Below are 19,141 nucleotides of genomic sequence, written 5' to 3'. Positions count from 1 at the left end.
AGGGACACTCTTTGCTGCGTTCATTCATTTTCATTTCTCGTTGGAAATAAAAAATGTATTATTTCTCTTGGTAATTAAGTAAAAATTTTAAACGTCTGTAACGTACTTTAAATATTAATAGCCTCATTAAATATGAAACTAATTATAATTAAGGTACCTTTTCCTTGTATAATATTATTAACTAAACAACAGCACACGTCCAATGTAAACCAGAGGGTTAGGGACAATTTATCACCATAAAAAATTAAGATTCAACCAGCTTCAATACCCAATTACACCAAAGTTTGAATGCACTTTTTTATTAGAACAGTATTGGCAAGAGGTATCTAATGTCGATTCCATTTTTTTATTAGTTTCGTCTTTTAAATATTATTTATATTAACATCACGTTTCATAATATTAATTAAAAAAACCGTTTTAAAAATGTCATAACTGTGATGCTATTAGTTAGGAAGAAAATCTATGTTTTTCTTAACAAATATGTAATATATGAATTGAATGATATAAATATATTTATACATTTTCATTGCACTCTTCGGAAGTGCTTCTTTTGTCAGCAGAAAAAAAATCGCATTTTTATTACAACTCTTTTTTTAACGTACAATTTGCTAATTTGTTTAGATAAAATCTTGCAAGCTTCATTAGAAACTCTTATCCTAGATGACATAGACCAGATACTTTTTATATAGAAGCTTGTTTTTTAAAATATGTTTTAACTATTGACTGATTGTTTTGATAATGCCATCGGATCTTACGGCGTAAGACCTACTCATGTTTAGGGGATGAAGAATTTTTAATTAAATTTAATTACCACAATTTGATGCATGTATGAATTACTTAGCTTACTAACCTTACCTTTGTATGAATTGGCGAATTCATTTGCAAATAATGCTTTTTACTTTTGTTTTATTTGTTGTGTTATTAACGCAAGCAAATAATAGCATTAACTTATAGAAAAAATAAAATGATTAACGTTTAATTATAATGCGACTAAAATAAGCAAAACTATTAAGGAAAGAATAGATTTATAGGTCTGCAAGGGCTTATCCCGATGGTACGTACAGGTTCCGAAATCTTTTAAACTACTAAATCCAAGAAACGTTAAATATTTTATATTTATAACTAAATTTATATATTGCATATAGTAAATTAATACAAACACAATTTTAAAATATTCATATCGACATTGAGAAGTAATTTTACCATTAGGCATTCATCTACGCTCCGTGTGTAGCCAGGGGTAGGGTGAAGTATGAGCCCATCACATTGCGCAAAGCATGAGAGCCATCGAAAGTCCCCTCCCCGGATATGGAGCGCATAGCTCATATATACGCAGGTGTATCTGTTCACTGGACATTACACATTCAAAACTGTCTAATCACGTTGCAAGGATGTGCGATAAAATGGTATGTCCCGTGGTGTGTTTGTGCCATTTACCTGTTTTTTAACCTAGTGGTCTTGTAACATTCAATTTGGAATGTGAATGTGTTATTTAATTTTATTACTATTAACACATTCATTTAAATTCTTCTCACGTTAAAAGCTTTTTAAAAAAATATTTTAAAATAAACTTTGAGTTTAAGTGCTGTTTATTTTTTATATTTTGTTTGATGAATACTTGTTTTATTGGGTATAGATTTTCAATGAGTAAATTGTTTGCAGGTATTAAGGTCACTGGTATTCGCGATAATCGCAGTATGCGTTGTTGCACGCCCTGAACCTCCATCATCGTACGGGCCTCCATCTACCTCGTACGGCGCACCGGCAGCGCAATATGGACCTCCTCAACAGCCTATTGTACACAAACATGTATACGTACATGTGCCGCCTCCTGACAACGAATTGCCTGCCCTGCGCAAGCCGGTACATGTGCCACCGCCACAGAAACACTACAAAATAGTTTTCATTAAGGCACCTACTCCGCCGACCCCGACCGCACCGGTTATTCCGGTGCAGCCACAAAACGAAGAGAAGACACTTGTTTATGTGTTGGTTAAGAAGCCGGAAGAGCAACCAGAGATCGTTATTCCCACTCCAGCACCTACCCAACCTTCCAAGCCAGAGGTTTACTTCATCAGATACAAGACGCAGGTATGTTCTTAAATTTAATTAATTTTTATAAGATATATATCTTGTTGTACGCGTTTTGCGTGTTCAAAAACTTAGTAGTTATTAAAATTTTTTTACTAAAATTGTATTTGCATTCTTATACTTTTTTATATAAATAATATCAGTGCACATACAACTTCAAATAGGTCATTGTGTAAATAATTAAGTAAAGAATCTTAATTCAAATATATTAAAGAAATCAGTAAACACTTAGTAAACAAAAACAAAATAAATTAAATGAACTTTCAAGTAATATTTCATCATGATTGTATTTGCTTATTTTATTTTGAAATTTATGAGGATAATATATTTATTTCACAGAAACAAGAAGGATACCCCGCCGCAGCTCCCCCAGCTCCAGAGTATGGGCCTCCAGCATCAGCTCCATCATCTGAATATGGGGCTCCTTAAAATAGTTACAATGTTCGCCTGCATGCCCTTTCTTTTAACGGTATACCAAAAATATAAGCCGACAAATAAAAGCAGTATATACTAAGCATACCAAAAATATACTAAAAATATTCGAACGTATTACGTAAACTGCATTCATATGTACAGAGTTAGATGGTGAACCGTAAATCTTGAGGGCAACCGCTACCGACGACTGGACTCAATGGCATGAAGCCAACCTGTAGTGCAAATTTATTTTTATCTTGCATCAAATTGATGTGCGCTTGTAAATATTATTTTATACTTATTATTAAATGTTTTTTTTAAATACTCTGTAGTTTTATATCTAATTAAGTAATTTCGTTCATTCAATTTTTACTCGTATTTTATAAGAATTTCAACTGAACATATCGATTTTCGACACCATTTAAGGATTCTTTACATAAAAAGAAAATCTCAACAAGCCTAATGAGTAATAAAATAATGTCAAAATGTCTAAAAAAACAAAAAAAAAATTGAAAATATAATAATTTCCATCAAGAAATAATTACATAAGGTGTTAACTAGGGAGGACATTTAGTTGTGTGCTAAAAGTGAAAACTTGTGAATCAGATTAGAATGCTGAAGGTAATATTTGCATGTAAAATATATTCTTACCAAATACTTGACTAAGAAAATAATTATGTAATTAAATTAAAAAATACTTTAAATAAATAATACCCTATCGTCCACTCTTTCTGCAGGTATTAAAGTTGTGACACACAAGGTCTGCATTACTAGGATTGTTTGTGTTTCCGTTGTGATGTAAGTCGACCACGTTCATAGTATAATATACACATTATGAGAAGTGTCTCACGGCATTATTATGTCCCAGCAATTCAGTATTTTCACTTTCACGAACTCAAGAGTACCGCTACGCTGACTGCTTCCGGACAAACCATTATGTCTAACTATTATTATGTGTTTACAACAATACAGTTGATGTATCAAGTACACAATATATGTATAAATGCATAATGAATTTTGGTAGTAAATAAAAGATTATATCTATTTTTTGTAAATGTTATAAAATAAAAAAAATTGAAATTATGTAAGCGAGCTAGATGATTTATACCGCTTATTATGATGATGTTTGATTTAATTTTCCACAAAATATGCTGTTATATTAGTCCTGGCAATTAAGGCCTCTTTTTCATAAAAATATACGATTTATTCGATTTGCCATCCTGCGTAAAACGCCATCTGTAATAATAAAACCAATGTAAATAATAACATGAATATACGGATATTTCTTACTCTTTTTTATATAGGTAGGCCTTTTTTTCTTCTAATGTTTTCAAACTGCATATTTTCTGGGGTTTCGTCAGACGGGTAATCCACTTTTATGTTTCAAGCGATCAAATATTGAATAAACTAAAAAAAGAATATATAAAAGGAAATAAAGAAAAAAATCTATTGGTGCACATATCTGTGGATCGACATCATTGGCTTTTTCAGTAAAAAGTTTTATAAGTCGTTTACATTTCAGTCAAGAAAAGCCGGATAAGAATAACGACTGGCAACAGATTTTGATACACAGATGTGTATAACGTAGTGATGTGGGTATATGAATAATGACTGATACAAAATGCATGTAGCATGTAGCATAGTCAAATAGAATGCGAATTATTACATTCTTGACTGTTTGTCAAATTTCACATTTATACCTCATGAAGTATGCCCTGCCGATAGCTATATGAAACGGTTGACTCGCCAAAAGGTAGGGGAGGTACTTGAATTTACTCACCCAAAAATTAATGTACTACATTTCTTTCTAATCGTTAAAACTACGTCTAAACTATCCAGTACATACAAATAAGAGTGAAAAAAAAAATGCACTGCGTTTGCTTAGGCTGTGGTTTATTAGAACTTTAGTTATGATCGAAAGACCAGAACAGATTTTACATTTTTATTTAAAAAAACAAAAAAAGAATAACAATTTAAAAACATGGTCAGTGAAAGAAATATAAATGTTTTAATACGCACAAGTAAATGCGTGACTTAGATTATGATCGTCCATTACGTTGTGCATGGCTCATATTGCTTATCATAAGATAATTCTAAGAATACGATTACATAAATAAGTTCGTTTAAGAACCGTATGCACTTTTAAACCCCGTTTGTATGAGTAGGTACCAGACCTACAAATTTAAGTTGCAAGTTAGTATGGATATTGCCAAAAGCTATTGAACAGTTCTCTAAATCTGTAGTTACTTAATTATACTTACTAAGAGCCCGAAGCTTTCCAGAGCTTAAGCTGATACCTAAAAAAAAAAATTGTTGTTATTTCTCAATATCTCTATATCAATGTCTTTTCTAACCGTCTCGACTTCGCAAAGGTAATTAATTTTTTTATTTATTTAATATATAGTTAACGAAATGCTTTATCTAGTCAATATATCAATACGAATTATTACATTTTTCAGAAATACATTCATATATTGTAATCGTAAAAAATAATATGAATAAAGATTTCTTATGGAGATTCTCAAGACGATAGACTGTTGGCAATATGCGACATTTTATACGACTTTTTTCTATAATTGTTCTCATAGCAGACAAGATATGAGTTATATATTTTATAAATTATATACGAGTTGTAGATGCGACCATATATTTTTTATTTTGCCCTTCGTTTCGACTACTCGCTCACCTGGTCACAAGGGGATTCTTTATGCGATCTTCGACGAAAATTTTTATCTTTCATAACTTGTGTCAGTAGTAATTAATGACCACCGTCACGAAGCAATCTATTCATCCAACCAGTACTTTGATATTTAGTTTCTATTTTTATTAATCTCTTTCTATTATAGCTCAAACATAATGTATCATACTTCATACCATCATACTTCCGCAACAGCATGGGATTGTCAGTAGGCGTTCTACTACTACTGATCTCGCTAATTACTGTTAATAACAACATCTGAATTAATCGATAATTTATAATAAATAAAGATTTACATAATTATTGTACATTTTTTACTGGCTAATCTATACTAATATTATAAGGTTAAACGCGCTAATCTCAGGAACTACAGGTTTGAATTGAAAAATTCTGTTAGTATTGGATAGCTCATTTATCGAGGAAGGCTTTAAGCTATATAACACCGTTCTTTTCAGTTTGTTAATAACTTTGTAAGATATAGTTTATAGGTTAGGTAGTTATTTCGTTTCGTCGCCGCATATATATATTTTTTTATTGTTTTGTTAAATTTATACTTATTCAGTTTTTTAATGGTTAGTTGATAATAAATACTTATTTTTAAAAACCAACTTAATTTTCAGTTTAAAAAAAATATAATTCCTTGTGAAGGCATCTCTTGCAGTCACAATAAATAAAGCACAGGGACTGACATTCAAGTATGTCGGAATAGATTTAAGGAAATGCCGTTTTTCTCATGGCCAATTGTATGTTTCCCTATCTAAATCCGGGTGCGGTGAGATCCAATACATACTAATACCCCACGAAAATAAAAATAAAAATGTATATACTGAAATACTATAAGCCTGCTCTAGTGATTTCTTTAACACGGGTGAAACCGCAGGCACATCTAGTTAAACTATAGCTGCAACATCAGGCGCTTCTTAAGGGTCTACTCTCGGACTCCTTATGAAATGGAACACCAAAAGTGCTGGACTTTTGGTGTTCCATTTCATCTTTATCGATCAAGCAGTAAAAGCGATATAATTGATCTGTTTCAATAGTAATTGTAGACCTATGAAAGAAGACCTATTTTTATATTTGTTGAATATTTATTTATTGATTATTATTATCTAATATTATTCTAATTTAGACGTATATTCTTAGTTGCGTCCTTATTTATCTAGAAAGTTTCTCCGTAAATAAGTCTACAAATATCTCAAGCCGACCTAGCTATTTTAGTCGCGTTGTGAGAGACGCCTTCACTTCAATAGTGACTTAGTATATTTAGGTTATTAAAGACGTTTAAAGGTTCATCGTTATAATTTCAAGAAAAAAGATAACAAGTAAAATGTCTTTGAGTGTTAAAAAAGAAATTAAAATTGATATGGAACCATGCGTAGCGGCATGGAGTAATAAATTATTTGTTGGTGCGGATAATGGCTCAATTTTAGTAAGTAGCTTAGATTATAGATTTTTTTAATTTTTTTATTTACATTTAATTAGAACCACTCTATACCACTTATAAGTTATAAGAAAACAATAAATTATAAGAATCACAAAATATATAACATAAGGATTATGTGAATGTCATAATTGTCAGTTATGTGAAAGCACCTTATGATTTGTTACAAAAAATGTAATTGTTTATTTTAAAAAATACGATAAAACTATTAAATTTTTTCTACAAGATATATTTTTCACTTTAGACCTTTGATGCTGATCTCACACCCGGTGCATCTTGGACGGCTCACGAAGTGCAATTGTTTGCGATAGCGGCAAATGAAGACAAAGTGTATTCGAGTTCTAATGATGGAGGACTAAAAGTTTGGACTTCTGATGGTGCTAAAACAATGGAGTTTCCAGCATCTGAGGGAGATATAGGATCTATATGTGTGAATGGCAAACATGTGTATGCTGGTGATGAATTAGGAAACGTGAGTTTAATAACATCAAGTAATAATAATATCCTCTAGACCGATTTCGGCCACGGCGGCCAATCTCAAGAGAGATTAGCAAACTGCGCAGGAGATATTATAGTGCACAAGCGTGTGCTTTGCGCACAGGTGCACTCTTTTTTCCCTAGCTCTCATAATCCGATGGGACGGCAAACCTACATGACCGGAAAGAACTCGCAAGAAGGCGCAGAACAGAACAGAACAATTGAACCCAGGACCTCCGGGTCTACGGCCTTACATCAAGCCACTAGACCAATGAAGCAGACAATACTTTGATTACAAAATTACGTATCTTTTATTTTTCTTTAAGCCAGTTAATGCAAATATATACAAACAATAAAACATATCATAATTAATTTACAGATATATGTTTTTGAAGAAACCGCTTTTAAGGCTAAATATAACGTCCTAGAGGAAGTAAAGGACATAGCGATAAGTCCACCATTTATGTTTACCGCACGAGACCTTTACGTAACTGTAACAGAAATTAAGCCTGGTATGCAGATCGAAATAATTCAATTAATAGTACAATGACGTTAATGGTAGAATAACTTAATACCATTGGTACCGTTACAGACGAATCCAAAGAACGTTTTATAACACAACATGTCATGGAAGGACGCGCTCCTTTAAGGATAGACGGATCGCACCTCGTGGCCACGAGTAGAGGCGGCAATAACATCCAACTTCACAATGCCTCTCTTGACAGCAAATTCAAAAAGTTACACGAAGTTAAGGTATTAGATAAAATTCTTTGTATTCATTTTATTTTCAGTTGAGCTAATAGTTCAACTGAAAATAAAAAAAAGCGAAATTTAATGCAAATTTCGTTGTTTTACTAACTAGGTAAAGCAAAAAACATCTTTACGTTCAATTCTTGTTTTTAATTAAGAGCAAAACGTAAGAAGAATTTTTTGCTTTGCGTGTAACGTAGTGTTAAAATTGTGTCAATCTATATGTTGATAAAATTAAGCTTTCTTGGAAGGTGTTTATATTATATTATATTAGTATATGTCTAGTAAAGTTATTACAACAATAAGTAGTTTGAACTTTTGGCTCTCTTCTATTAGAATTTCGGATACATTTTTTACACCACTCTCCAAACCTTCCATGTCCAGCATTTAGCACTAGGCTTGCAGTCATAATTAGTTGCTTTATTAATGGTCGCTTTAAATTCTTTGTTTGTAATTTTTTAAACATCTGGGTAAATACAATCGGTTGTCGAGGAGACCACTTAATAATGGATTATTATGATTAATTTATAATATAGATATAGGTACCTATTACTCTAATTACATAAGAAATATTTTGATGATGAACTTTTCAAAAGACAGAAGCTTGTTTAATTGAAGCTTAAGAGCCGGGGATATAAGTTTGCTATAGACAAGATACATTAGTAATTTTAAATATTCAAAGGCCTAAAACGTGAATAGTCTCTTTACCTATACCCAAAAGAGATCAATTATAGTTATTTTTTTTATTTATTTTTTATAGAATAGGAAGGTGGACGAGCATATGGGCCACCTGATGGTAAGTGGTCACCAAACGCCCTTAGACATTGGCATTGTAAGAAATGTCAACCATCGCTTATAGCCAATGCGCCACCAACCTTGGGAACTAAGATTTTATGTCCCTTGTGCCTGTAATTACACTGGCTCACTCACCCTTCAAACCGGAACACAACAATATCAAGTATTGCTGTTTTGCGGTAGAATATCTGATGAGTGGGTGGTACCTACCCAGACGAGCTTGCACAAAGCCCTACCACAAGTATTACATTAATGGTAAAACAAATAGTGTCATTTTTCTTACGAAATGGTAAAAAATATGAGTTGTTCACTTTCACCTGATAATGCGAATTTATTATGATTGTAGGTGAGCGATATGATATTAACCAGCTTGTCAGTGAGTAATGGTTTCGCGTGGACAGGAGGGTGGGATGGTTGCGTGAGGCGATGGAAAATCTCCGAAGATAAATTGCAACCTGCAGGAGATATAAAAATAGGAGCTTGTATTAACGCTCTCGTCGCACCTGCAGGAGACAATGCTTACGCACTTTTAACAGGCGGGCGAATTGTTAATATAAAAGCCGCATAAAATATGAGTATTTTTTAATAAATAATTTTTTGTAAATATATATTTCTTGACTTAAATAAAAAAATACTTTGTTCAAGTATTAGCAAGCATTAATGTGTTATAATGCATTAAAATATTCATAAGCAATTCCTAACAATCAAAAGTAATACGATAGCCTATTTATTTTTAAATAAATAAATAAAATACAAAAAATAAATGGTTTTGTCTTTGGTATATATCAATATAAATTCACAATGTTTCATGTGTTATATCTAATATCACTAACCAAATGTATCAAAAAAAAAAAATATTTTGGTATTTAAATGTTACAGCCATTAGTGGTAATTCTATTAATAAAACAAAAAACCTACTAAAAACATGCATATTATACATACATAAGGTTTAATTACTTTTTTTTAAATAATTGCAGCACAACTTTTTTAAGAAAGTTAAGTTTACTTTCTTTTTTTGAGTGTAAATAAACTAAAAGTTAATAAAGTTTTATTTATAAGAATTTCTCGAGCACTAAAAATTTGCATTACATAGTATTGGGTGAAAGATTTTATCTTACAAAACCGCAAGCTTAATGCTGATCAGCATAAATGTAATTATGTTATCAAAATATTTTTGGAATATGACTGATACAAATAATATCTACTAATAGTAAACATTCCTAATGTTGTTTTAAATTCTATATAATTAATATGTTGAACACTTATGTTTTTGTAAAATAGAAATAATCAATCAATTTGTAATTGTGATTCAGTTATTTTAATTTATGTAGCACAAGAACACAACACAGCAAATTATGTTTTGTGATTAAGGCCAATGTTGTTTGAATAATGCAATGAACAATTTTAATGTTATAACAGGAATAGTTTTATATTTGACCTTTACAAGGGATTACATAAATAAATATAAAAAAATTAACAAAATATTTATGATTTACTAATCAATTGTACATGAGTTATCTACATTTTAAATGGTAATAAATATCACTGTTAAAGTTAGATAATAATTTCAACATCACTAAGCTCTTCTTCAGAAGGTAATGTGATGTTCTTTGGATCTATAAAATTGGGATCAATAGGGCGTAGTCCAGCTTTCTCACGGCGGTGCAGTTCTAAATAAGCTTCTCTCTGAGCCCAATCCCTCATGTGAACGTCGGGAGCATAAGCCCATGCAAATCCTCCAAAAACAAGACACAAAGTAATTGAAAAGAAATAGGATGCGTGGTGTGCGTTTGTATCTTCCTCCTTGCTAGTATAATCGAAGCCGTAGCTAACCCAGTTTTTATCTTCTGATGTTTTGGAATCGCAAGCAGTAGTAGCTGTATCACTATTCTTCTTTGAAGTAGAAATGTTGCGACTAGTTTTCGTAAAGTAATTCCAAGCAGATCTCTGTACAACAGGCATGTGACGAAGTTTTATTAAAGCAGCCATTGCAAAATATAAATTGTAACCCACCTAATAACGTATATTCAAACGGTTAATAACTTTATTAATGCTTAAATTAATAAGTCTATTTTGATTTTTTCGTTTCGTATTCCCATCCCATACATGAATGATTATGAAACCACAGATCACAGATAAATAAGTAATTTGTTTTTAGAAAAGTATTATCTGTTTAAAAAAACCGATATTTTGCAAGAAGAAGAGAATATTATCGATTTTCATTGATGATAAGGAATTGTATGGATTTAAATAAATGTTCGGACTTTGAGTTTTATTAATCTTTATTATAAGTCCTATAATCATCTTAATTGCTGAACATATTCAAAAACTATAATATTTTTTTTCAGTAAATATATATTTTTAAGTTTCACTGGTCTGATAAACTATTTTTAATAGTTTTGTTGTAGATAAACGGTACCTAGAATTATTTACAATAACGTGTATTTTATCTTTAGTCTACAGACACTATATGTTTTTTATAATGTTTGTGCATCGATACATTTATTAATCTGTCTATCCTGTCAATTTCTAATTATTGCTATCTACCTACCTATCAACTTTCAACTCTACTGTCATTATCAATTTGACGGAGACAAAATCAATTGGTAGCGCGTACACCGTACCTATTCGTAATATTGCTAACACTTGTACATATTATCGTAACATACGTTTACGTTTAATATTTGCAATTAGTTTGTTACCGTAATTCAGTTATTTTTTTATTTAATTATTTAATGTAAATGAATTTTTACTTGTGTTATTAATTTAAAGCTTGTTTAGATATCTGATAAATAAAAACTACACATAAATACTAAATATGGTTGTCAGGCAATATAATGAAGAATTAAAATATTTAGAAAAAATAAATCCACATTGTTGGAAAATTAAGAAAGGCTTTCAACCTAATATGAACGTTGAAGGCGTTTTTTACGTTAATAATACGTTAGAAAAGCTCATGTTAGACGAATTAAGGAATTCTTGCCGGCCTGGCATGACGGGAGGATTTCTTCCTGGAGTCAAGCAAATAGCAAATGTAGCTGCATTGCCAGGAATTGTTGGGCGATCTGTCGGTCTTCCGGATATACATTCAGGATATGGATTTGCTATTGGTATGCTTAGTATACTGTTTTATGAATGTTAGCATTATATTTTAGCTTATATCCAGAATTTAACAATGAATTCCTCAAACATGCCCTAAAAATTTTTTAGTTGTACAAACAAAAACAAAATATATTATAAATTTTGTGTATATATACATTAGGAAGTTAATTATTGTATTGCATCATATCAAGTAATTTATCTTAAAAAAATATATGTAATACTAGATCATATATTTTATTACTCAGGCTTTATCTGCAACCTCACTTATATCTTAACTCAGAATTGCAAAGGACCAATTTCCATAATTCTTCAAAAATGATGGATTTTTATACAAACTTTCCATTTGTCATCACCTTTTGAGTTTAATTTTCATAAATCCTTCCTTACTGCTAACCTACTATGTAAAAGGAACAATGTTGTATGTAATATAATGGAATTTTTTAATACATATTTTATTATACTTTTTTGTTTTATAGGTAATATGGCTGCTTTTGATACATCTAATCCTAAGTCAATTGTGTCTCCTGGAGGTGTAGGTTTTGATATAAATTGTGGTGTCCGCCTTTTAAGAACTAATTTACATGAAAAAGATGTTCAGCCAATTAAGGTAAGTTTTTGATTGGAAAATTTAATTGAGAAACTATTGCAGAGTATCAAATTATTATTAAATTATAGGAACAATTAGCCCAAAGCTTATTTGATCATATTCCTGTTGGAGTGGGCTCTAAAGGTATCATACCCATGAATGCTAGAGATTTAGAAGAAGCTTTAGAAATGGGTATGGACTGGTCTCTAAGGGAAGGGTATGTATGGGCTGAAGATAAAGAACACTGTGAAGAATATGGTCGCATGCTTAATGCCGATCCATCCAAAGTGAGCTTAAGGGCAAAGAAACGAGGACTGCCACAATTAGGAACTCTTGGAGCTGGTAATCACTATGCTGAAATACAAGTTGTTGACGAAATTTACGATAAATTTGCTGCTGGTAAGATGGGCTTAGAAAGAATTGGCCAAGTATGTGTAATGATACACTCAGGAAGTAGAGGATTTGGTCATCAAGTAGCAACAGATGCACTTGTGCAAATGGAGAAGGCCATGAAAAGAGATCAAATTGAAGTTAATGATCGTCAACTGGCCTGTGCAAGGATAAATTCTGTTGAAGGTCAAGATTATTTAAAAGCTATGGCAGCAGCATCTAACTTTGCATGGGTCAACCGTAGTTCAATGACATTTCTTACACGTCAAGCATTTTCAAAACAATTTAAACTGGCTCCTGATGATTTAGATATGCATGTTATATATGATGTTTCTCATAATGTAGCCAAAATAGAAGAACATATTGTTGATGGTAAAGTAAAAACTTTACTTGTTCATAGAAAGGTGAGACTTATACTATCAACCTAATGTAAAGTAATATTGAACCTGGTACTAATATATAATTTTAAATAACAGGGATCCACAAGAGCATTTCCTCCTCATCACCCACTGATACCAGTGGATTACCAATTGACTGGGCAACCTGTATTAATTGGAGGATCTATGGGCACATGTAGTTATGTGCTAACAGGTACTCACCAGGGTATGACAGAAACTTTTGGATCCACATGTCACGGAGCTGTGAGTGTATTATTTGTTATAATGATGCAGTAATATACAAAACATAACATAACATTTGGACACATCACAAAATCAAACTTATGTTACATAAAAAAATAAGCCTTAAGGCTTTTTCTTGAATATATTTGGAGATAAGTCAATATGTTAAAATAGCAAAATGTTTATATATATAAAATATCATAGAATTGTCTATATAACCAAATGTTCTATAAGCCATAGTCCAATTCTTATAATTATGGAGGCCTATTATTTTTTTGCGATTATAGGATAAGTTAACTAACTTATCATATTATACAGGCAATATCACAGGCCGAATACAATTTTGTTTAAAGGCAATAATAGAGGATTAGAATACTGGTAATAAGGGAATAAAGGAATAAATTGACTAAATTATTTTGTACTTTACAGGGCCGCGCTCTCTCTCGCGCCAAATCTAGGCGAAATATTGATTACAAGGATGTATTAAATAAGTTAGAAGGTATGGGAATTTCTATAAGAGTAGCCTCACCAAAATTAGTAATGGAAGAAGCTCCAGAATCTTACAAGAATGTGACTGATGTTGTAAACACTTGTCATTCTGCTGGCATCAGTAAAAAAACTGTTAAATTACGTCCTATTGCTGTAATTAAGGGTTAAATTAAATACATTATATTACTATAGGCTGACTTTGAAATCATTGGCATTCTTTATTTTACAATCAGGAATTTTAAATTTGCATTAAAAAACATTATTAAAAGTTTTAAACAGAAAAGAAATAATAACTGCATTTTGTTAGGAATATGTCTAATTAGATAAAAAAAGTAGTAATTACCTATGGGATTATATTAATGGCTTTGGTATACCTTAGTAACTATAAGCAGTTTACACATATCCCGACGGTTGATCATATTTGATACTTTTCCTTTCTTTTTTTTATGTAGTATTTTTATATAATTAGGTTCAATGGATGCTAATGATATATGGAAAGTCAGTCAGAATTATGTATACTGGATACATATTTGTCATCGCATTTACCATTTATGTAAATGTAATTTTGTAGTAATCTGTAATGTTTGTTTCATTATATAAATAAAAACACAATTATGTATTTTATTTAATTGATGGTAACATTTCACTAACATTATATTATTAATACTGAATTTATGTTGACTAACATTGGAGGTATTTGATGACTACGTTGTGAAGTTCTACATCTATAATATTTTCATTTTATCAGCTAGTATCACTAGTAAAGCAGTTCCGAGGAAAAATAGACCAGATGGCAACACAGTTGTTGTATAATCAACTTTATCTGAAACAAAAAACAGATATATTAATAAAACGTGTTATTTATATGTAATTTTTCTAAATAAATATTTAAATACAATACCGGATTTTAATTGCGTTGTCTCATTATTGTCTTCAGTAGCCCAACCCAAACATCTTTCTAATGCTGATTCCCAACGTACACGACGTATATCTCTTTCTGAAATTGTTATTATCGTTTTTAAATTATTAGAAGTTATTTTTTAACTGATTTTGTTCAAGGCGATATAATGTATAATGGAATCGTTTCATAATATGGACTATTATAGGGCTATTTTTATGTCAAAATAAATTAAAAGGCTGACGAGAAAAACTAATACATTGGATCATAGCATAGATCAATGAAAATGAGTTCCTATGGTTCTCAGATGGGGAATCCATTGGATGCATGGAGTTTCGACCAATTGAAATGACACATTAATGATTTTATTGCTCAGAACAGATCAAAACTTTCTTTAAACATACATGCAAAGTACAAGAGACATTTATTAGACCAACACTCCCCTGTATTGACAGCAGACTATGGGTACAATAAATACTAACGGTATCCTCATAATTTTTTACATATATTCAGCTACCTTCATTTGTAATCGATGGTAAGAACGTGTCTGCCGGTGGACTAGGCGTGCTCGCAGGCCAGACGCGAAGTGCGCGACCAGCTACTATAGCTGCTCCTAGTGCGGTACTTTCCATCATTAATGGACGAATCTAAAAAATGTATGATCATTTTAAAACATAATAATCAATAAAACTTTATTTATTCCTAATTTATTAAATAAATTTTCCACTATACGCGGTTTGTATTTTAATCAAGAGTTAGATGCGTACCACGGGCACGCCCAGAGTGTCAGTCTGCATTTGCATGAGCGCCGCATTTTGCGCCATGCCACCGTCGGCAAGCAGGCGTCGTAGCGGCGCGCAGTCGGTCGCCATGGCGCTGCCCACCGCGCACACTTGCTGGCACACCGCCTCTAGCGCCGCGCGCACCACGTGCGGCCGACGTGTCTTACTGCTTATACCACACATCACGCTGCACGGAATTGTTATATATACATACATATCATATATATATACATATTCAAGACTGTTAGTTATAAATTCGAAAAAATTTTTTTTTCACTTTCTACGGTTTCACATTTTTTTTAGTAATAAAAAAATATATTTATAAGACTCCTATAAGATATCATTACTTCTCAAAAAAATTAACAAATGTCATAATTTGTTAGCATTGTGTATTTAGTTTACCCGTAAATAAATAAATAATTTGTTAGGTAAACAAAATCAAACGTCATAGTAGAGGATAAAGGTAATAATAAAAGTAATATCGAGAGATACTAGTTTTTAAAATAAATCTTTTCCATTAAAATTTGCCTAACCGAGCATAAAATTAGAGATTCCTTAAAGGTATATGAAAATAGTTATTTACCCTCGTGCATCTTTTCTCCAATGCGGTGAGTATAATCCATTAAAGGCTGGTACGAAACAAATGCTGCCTTCTTCATCATCAGTCACTTGGGAGGCTTGATACTCTGTATCGAACACATCATTTAATATTCCCAAGCTATCTTGCAGCCACTGTAATGTGTCGCCTAAATAATAATTTATATAAAGTTAATAACAAAAATGACAGAGACAAATTTTATTACTTTTACAAGTGACCAAAAAGTTTATAGTTATTCTATCACACTAGCTATTTCGAAAATTAGTCAAAATATCAATAGTAGTATCTCAGACAACAACTAACATGGTTAACAATATTAATGCTTATTTTGGTATATCAAATTGAATTTATACACCAGCGTAAGCATATTTTTAAAAAGTAGTAAATTGAAGTATATTATACCCGCTATAGCCACTGATCCCTCCAATGCATATATAGGTGGTACATTTGGTCCAAGTTTATATGCTACTGTTGTAAGTAATCCATTTTGGGAGTGCACTATCGATTCTCCTAAAATATTTTATAATAATTAAGTTTTGTGACTCTGGTACATATTCAGTTTTTTTTTTATTTTAACATTAAAATATTATTTTTCTCTAGAGCAATTCTGATATTATGAGGAATTGGATGTTCTAGTCAAATCACAATGCAATTATTATTAAACAATTATTATTACATCTCCATAGGGTCTTTAAATTGTAATAAAGAGACATAGAGATAAGCATAATTTTTTATCGTCTTCAAACAATTATCAAGAATATCTTGCAATTGAAAAAATAAGTTTTTCAGAAAATTTTAAAAGTATGGGCAAGACTTGTCAGCAAAAAATAATATTTAATGTATGTAATCAGTAATTCACCTTAGTTACCTGTATTATAGAGCAGAAAGCACCCAGTTCCATAGGTGCATTTCACTTGCCCAAAATTCATACAATTTTGCCCAACCAATGCTGCTTGCTGATCACCTAAACACTATAAGTATAAAAATTTAAAACACATTAAGGAGTGACATTAAAAAAACAAACTAACTTTGAACATTTAAATGTTCAAAGTTTAATTAAAGTTAGTTTGCTTTTTTTAAATTTCGTTAAAACTTTACATTATATAAAAATCTGGTTTAAATAAAAAAAACATATTACCCCAGCAATTGGTGTGCCAAGAAGAGCTCCGGTAGATATATATCCATAAATTTCAGCTGAACTTTTAATCTTTGGTAGTATTTGTATGGGAATATCAAAAAAGCGTAAGAGACCCTTATCCCATTGTAAACTCTTAAGTGACATTAGTTGTGTGCGAGATGCATTTGTAACATCTGTTGCATGTACTCCTCCTCGACAACCACCTGTGAGATTCTGAACAAATAAAATAGTTATATAAGACCCAGATACAAAAATCTATAAATATTTATACACTTATATTTTTACTTAAAACAAATGTAGCCATTTAAATAAAATTTTTCCACCTGTTGGAAAATCTGTTTACATGGCAGAAGATTAAAGTTAAAAAACAAAATGATACATAATTTAAGAACACTTAATTTCAATCTGAAGCATAATTAAAACCAAAAATATTTATTGATATTATATAATGCCAAAGATTTACATTATTATTTGATGACATATGAGTCATTCAAAAGGAACTTACCCAAATTAACCAGGAATCTACAGTGCCAGCCATGCACTCCCCTTCTATCACTGCTTGCTTAATAGCAGGTACATTTTCTAATAGCCATTTTAGCTTCACTGAAGAGAAGTATGTAGATAAAGGTAACCCACTAGTCTGTGTAACAGCATTAATACATTGTGCTCCTTTAGTTTTAATAAGATCATCAACAATTTTAGATGTTCTAACATCTAGCCATACTGAAATTAAAAATGGGGCAATTTAGTCATATATAATGCTTTTTTTTTTAATATATAAGCTAGCGCTTGATTGTTATCACACCTGATGGAAAGTGATGATACAGTCTAATGGAGAGCGCTTGCCTAAAAGATGCCTATTCACTCTAGACTTGAAGGTACCCATATTGTAGGTGGTGGGGAAAACGGAGGTCAGGAGGGTATTCCAAATCTTTGCAGTGCATATCAAAAACGAGGAAGCAAATCGTTTCGTATCGAAATGTGTATGTCATCTTCACATCATTGTCTTCATAATATAATATTTTTGAATTTTATTTACTCACCAATGGCACTATATAATGGCTCCCCTGTTGTAGAATTCCATACAATTGTTGTTTCTCTTTGGTTTGTAATGCCGATACCCACAACATCTTCAGGATTTATATCAAGTCTTCTTAAATTATCTATTGTGACCTTTTTTTTACAATGAAAACAAATGTTGATTATAATATATATTCAAATAAAAATGATCATTTATGTAATTCAAATATTGAATAATAATGTTATCAAATGTCAATACATGTTGATAAGAAATTTCACAAGTTTATTCTTTACATTACTTTTCTAAAATTATATATTGTCAGTTATACACCAAATAAATAACATAAATACATGTTTTTAATGAAATATTTATTTGTTTTAAAATATTAACATACCTCGATACATTCCAAAACTGCACTTAAAATTTCTAATGCATCTTGTTCAACCCATCCTTCTTGTGGACTAAATCTTTTTAGTGAGACTTGATGATATGTAAGGACTTCTGAAGTATTAGCAGCAAACACCTTAAAAGTTGATTCAATTTACCTTTTTTCTTATACTCTCAAAATAATAAAATGATACTACAAATCTTACCAAGAACTTGACATTTGATGTTCCTTCGTCTATAGCACCAATAAGTGGACCGAATTTGCCAAATTCCCGCATACTACGTTAAAAAAATTAATATTATATCTCATTATTTTAATAATAAATCAACAATCAAGGCCGATAAGAATAGAGGTGCCTATGCTGTCTTCTCTGTAATCTGAACTTATTCTAGTTAGACCTATATAACATAAATGTCAACAATCATACTTCAAAATAAGTATTAAGTACCTGTTAAGTATCTTC

At 31.2% G+C, this 19,141-nt stretch overlaps 4 protein-coding genes and 1 pseudogene across 5 annotated transcripts; 3 read left to right on the top strand and 2 right to left on the bottom strand.

Moving 5' to 3' along the window:
* The first annotated feature begins 1,302 nt into the window (after positions 1-1,302).
* Positions 1,303-2,826, top strand: LOC126770371 (uncharacterized; annotated as a pseudogene).
* Positions 2,827-6,404: 3,578 nt separating this feature from the next.
* Positions 6,405-9,313, top strand: LOC126770362 (uncharacterized). Its single transcript, XM_050489757.1, has 5 exons — positions 6,405-6,632; positions 6,889-7,116; positions 7,501-7,633; positions 7,714-7,874; positions 9,013-9,313. Exons 1-5 carry the CDS (start codon positions 6,531-6,533, stop codon positions 9,232-9,234), a joined length of 846 nt encoding a protein of 281 aa, XP_050345714.1. The 5' UTR covers positions 6,405-6,530; the 3' UTR covers positions 9,235-9,313.
* An 826-nt stretch (positions 9,314-10,139) lies between these two features.
* Positions 10,140-10,795, bottom strand: LOC126770369 (NADH dehydrogenase [ubiquinone] 1 beta subcomplex subunit 11, mitochondrial). The gene has a single exon (XM_050489766.1). It carries the CDS (start codon positions 10,653-10,655, stop codon positions 10,221-10,223), a length of 435 nt encoding a protein of 144 aa, XP_050345723.1. The 5' UTR covers positions 10,656-10,795; the 3' UTR covers positions 10,140-10,220.
* Positions 10,796-11,267: 472 nt separating this feature from the next.
* Positions 11,268-14,751, top strand: LOC126770352 (RNA-splicing ligase RtcB homolog). Its single transcript, XM_050489736.1, has 5 exons — positions 11,268-11,776; positions 12,245-12,375; positions 12,444-13,148; positions 13,221-13,385; positions 13,794-14,751. The coding sequence occupies exons 1-5, from the start codon at positions 11,485-11,487 to the stop codon at positions 14,019-14,021; spliced, it is 1,521 nt and encodes a 506-aa protein (XP_050345693.1). The 5' UTR covers positions 11,268-11,484; the 3' UTR covers positions 14,022-14,751.
* On the bottom strand, positions 14,466-19,141 carry LOC126770351 (glycerol kinase-like). 2 transcript variants are annotated; one of them, XM_050489735.1, is made up of 13 exons: positions 19,127-19,141; positions 18,884-19,055; positions 18,685-18,813; positions 18,313-18,442; positions 17,775-17,992; positions 17,270-17,482; positions 17,000-17,102; positions 16,534-16,641; positions 16,117-16,219; positions 15,519-15,720; positions 15,269-15,398; positions 14,755-14,850; positions 14,466-14,676 (listed from the first exon to the last, which is right to left on the bottom strand). In XM_050489735.1, the coding sequence occupies exons 2-13, from the start codon at positions 18,953-18,955 to the stop codon at positions 14,579-14,581; spliced, it is 1,602 nt and encodes a 533-aa protein (XP_050345692.1). In that variant the 5' UTR covers positions 18,956-19,055; positions 19,127-19,141; the 3' UTR covers positions 14,466-14,578. The 2 variants fall into 2 exon arrangements, with proteins under 2 accessions (XP_050345692.1, XP_050345690.1); XM_050489733.1 differs by lacking the exon at positions 19,127-19,141 and having other exon boundaries at positions 16,117-16,279; positions 18,884-19,075.

Source organism: Nymphalis io, chromosome 8, assembly GCF_905147045.1.
Source record: "Nymphalis io chromosome 8, ilAglIoxx1.1, whole genome shotgun sequence".
Taxonomy (NCBI): domain Eukaryota; kingdom Metazoa; phylum Arthropoda; class Insecta; order Lepidoptera; family Nymphalidae; genus Nymphalis; species Nymphalis io.
The sequence above is the reverse complement of the archived record's forward strand: the minus strand, read 5'-3'. Positions and strand labels throughout refer to the sequence as shown.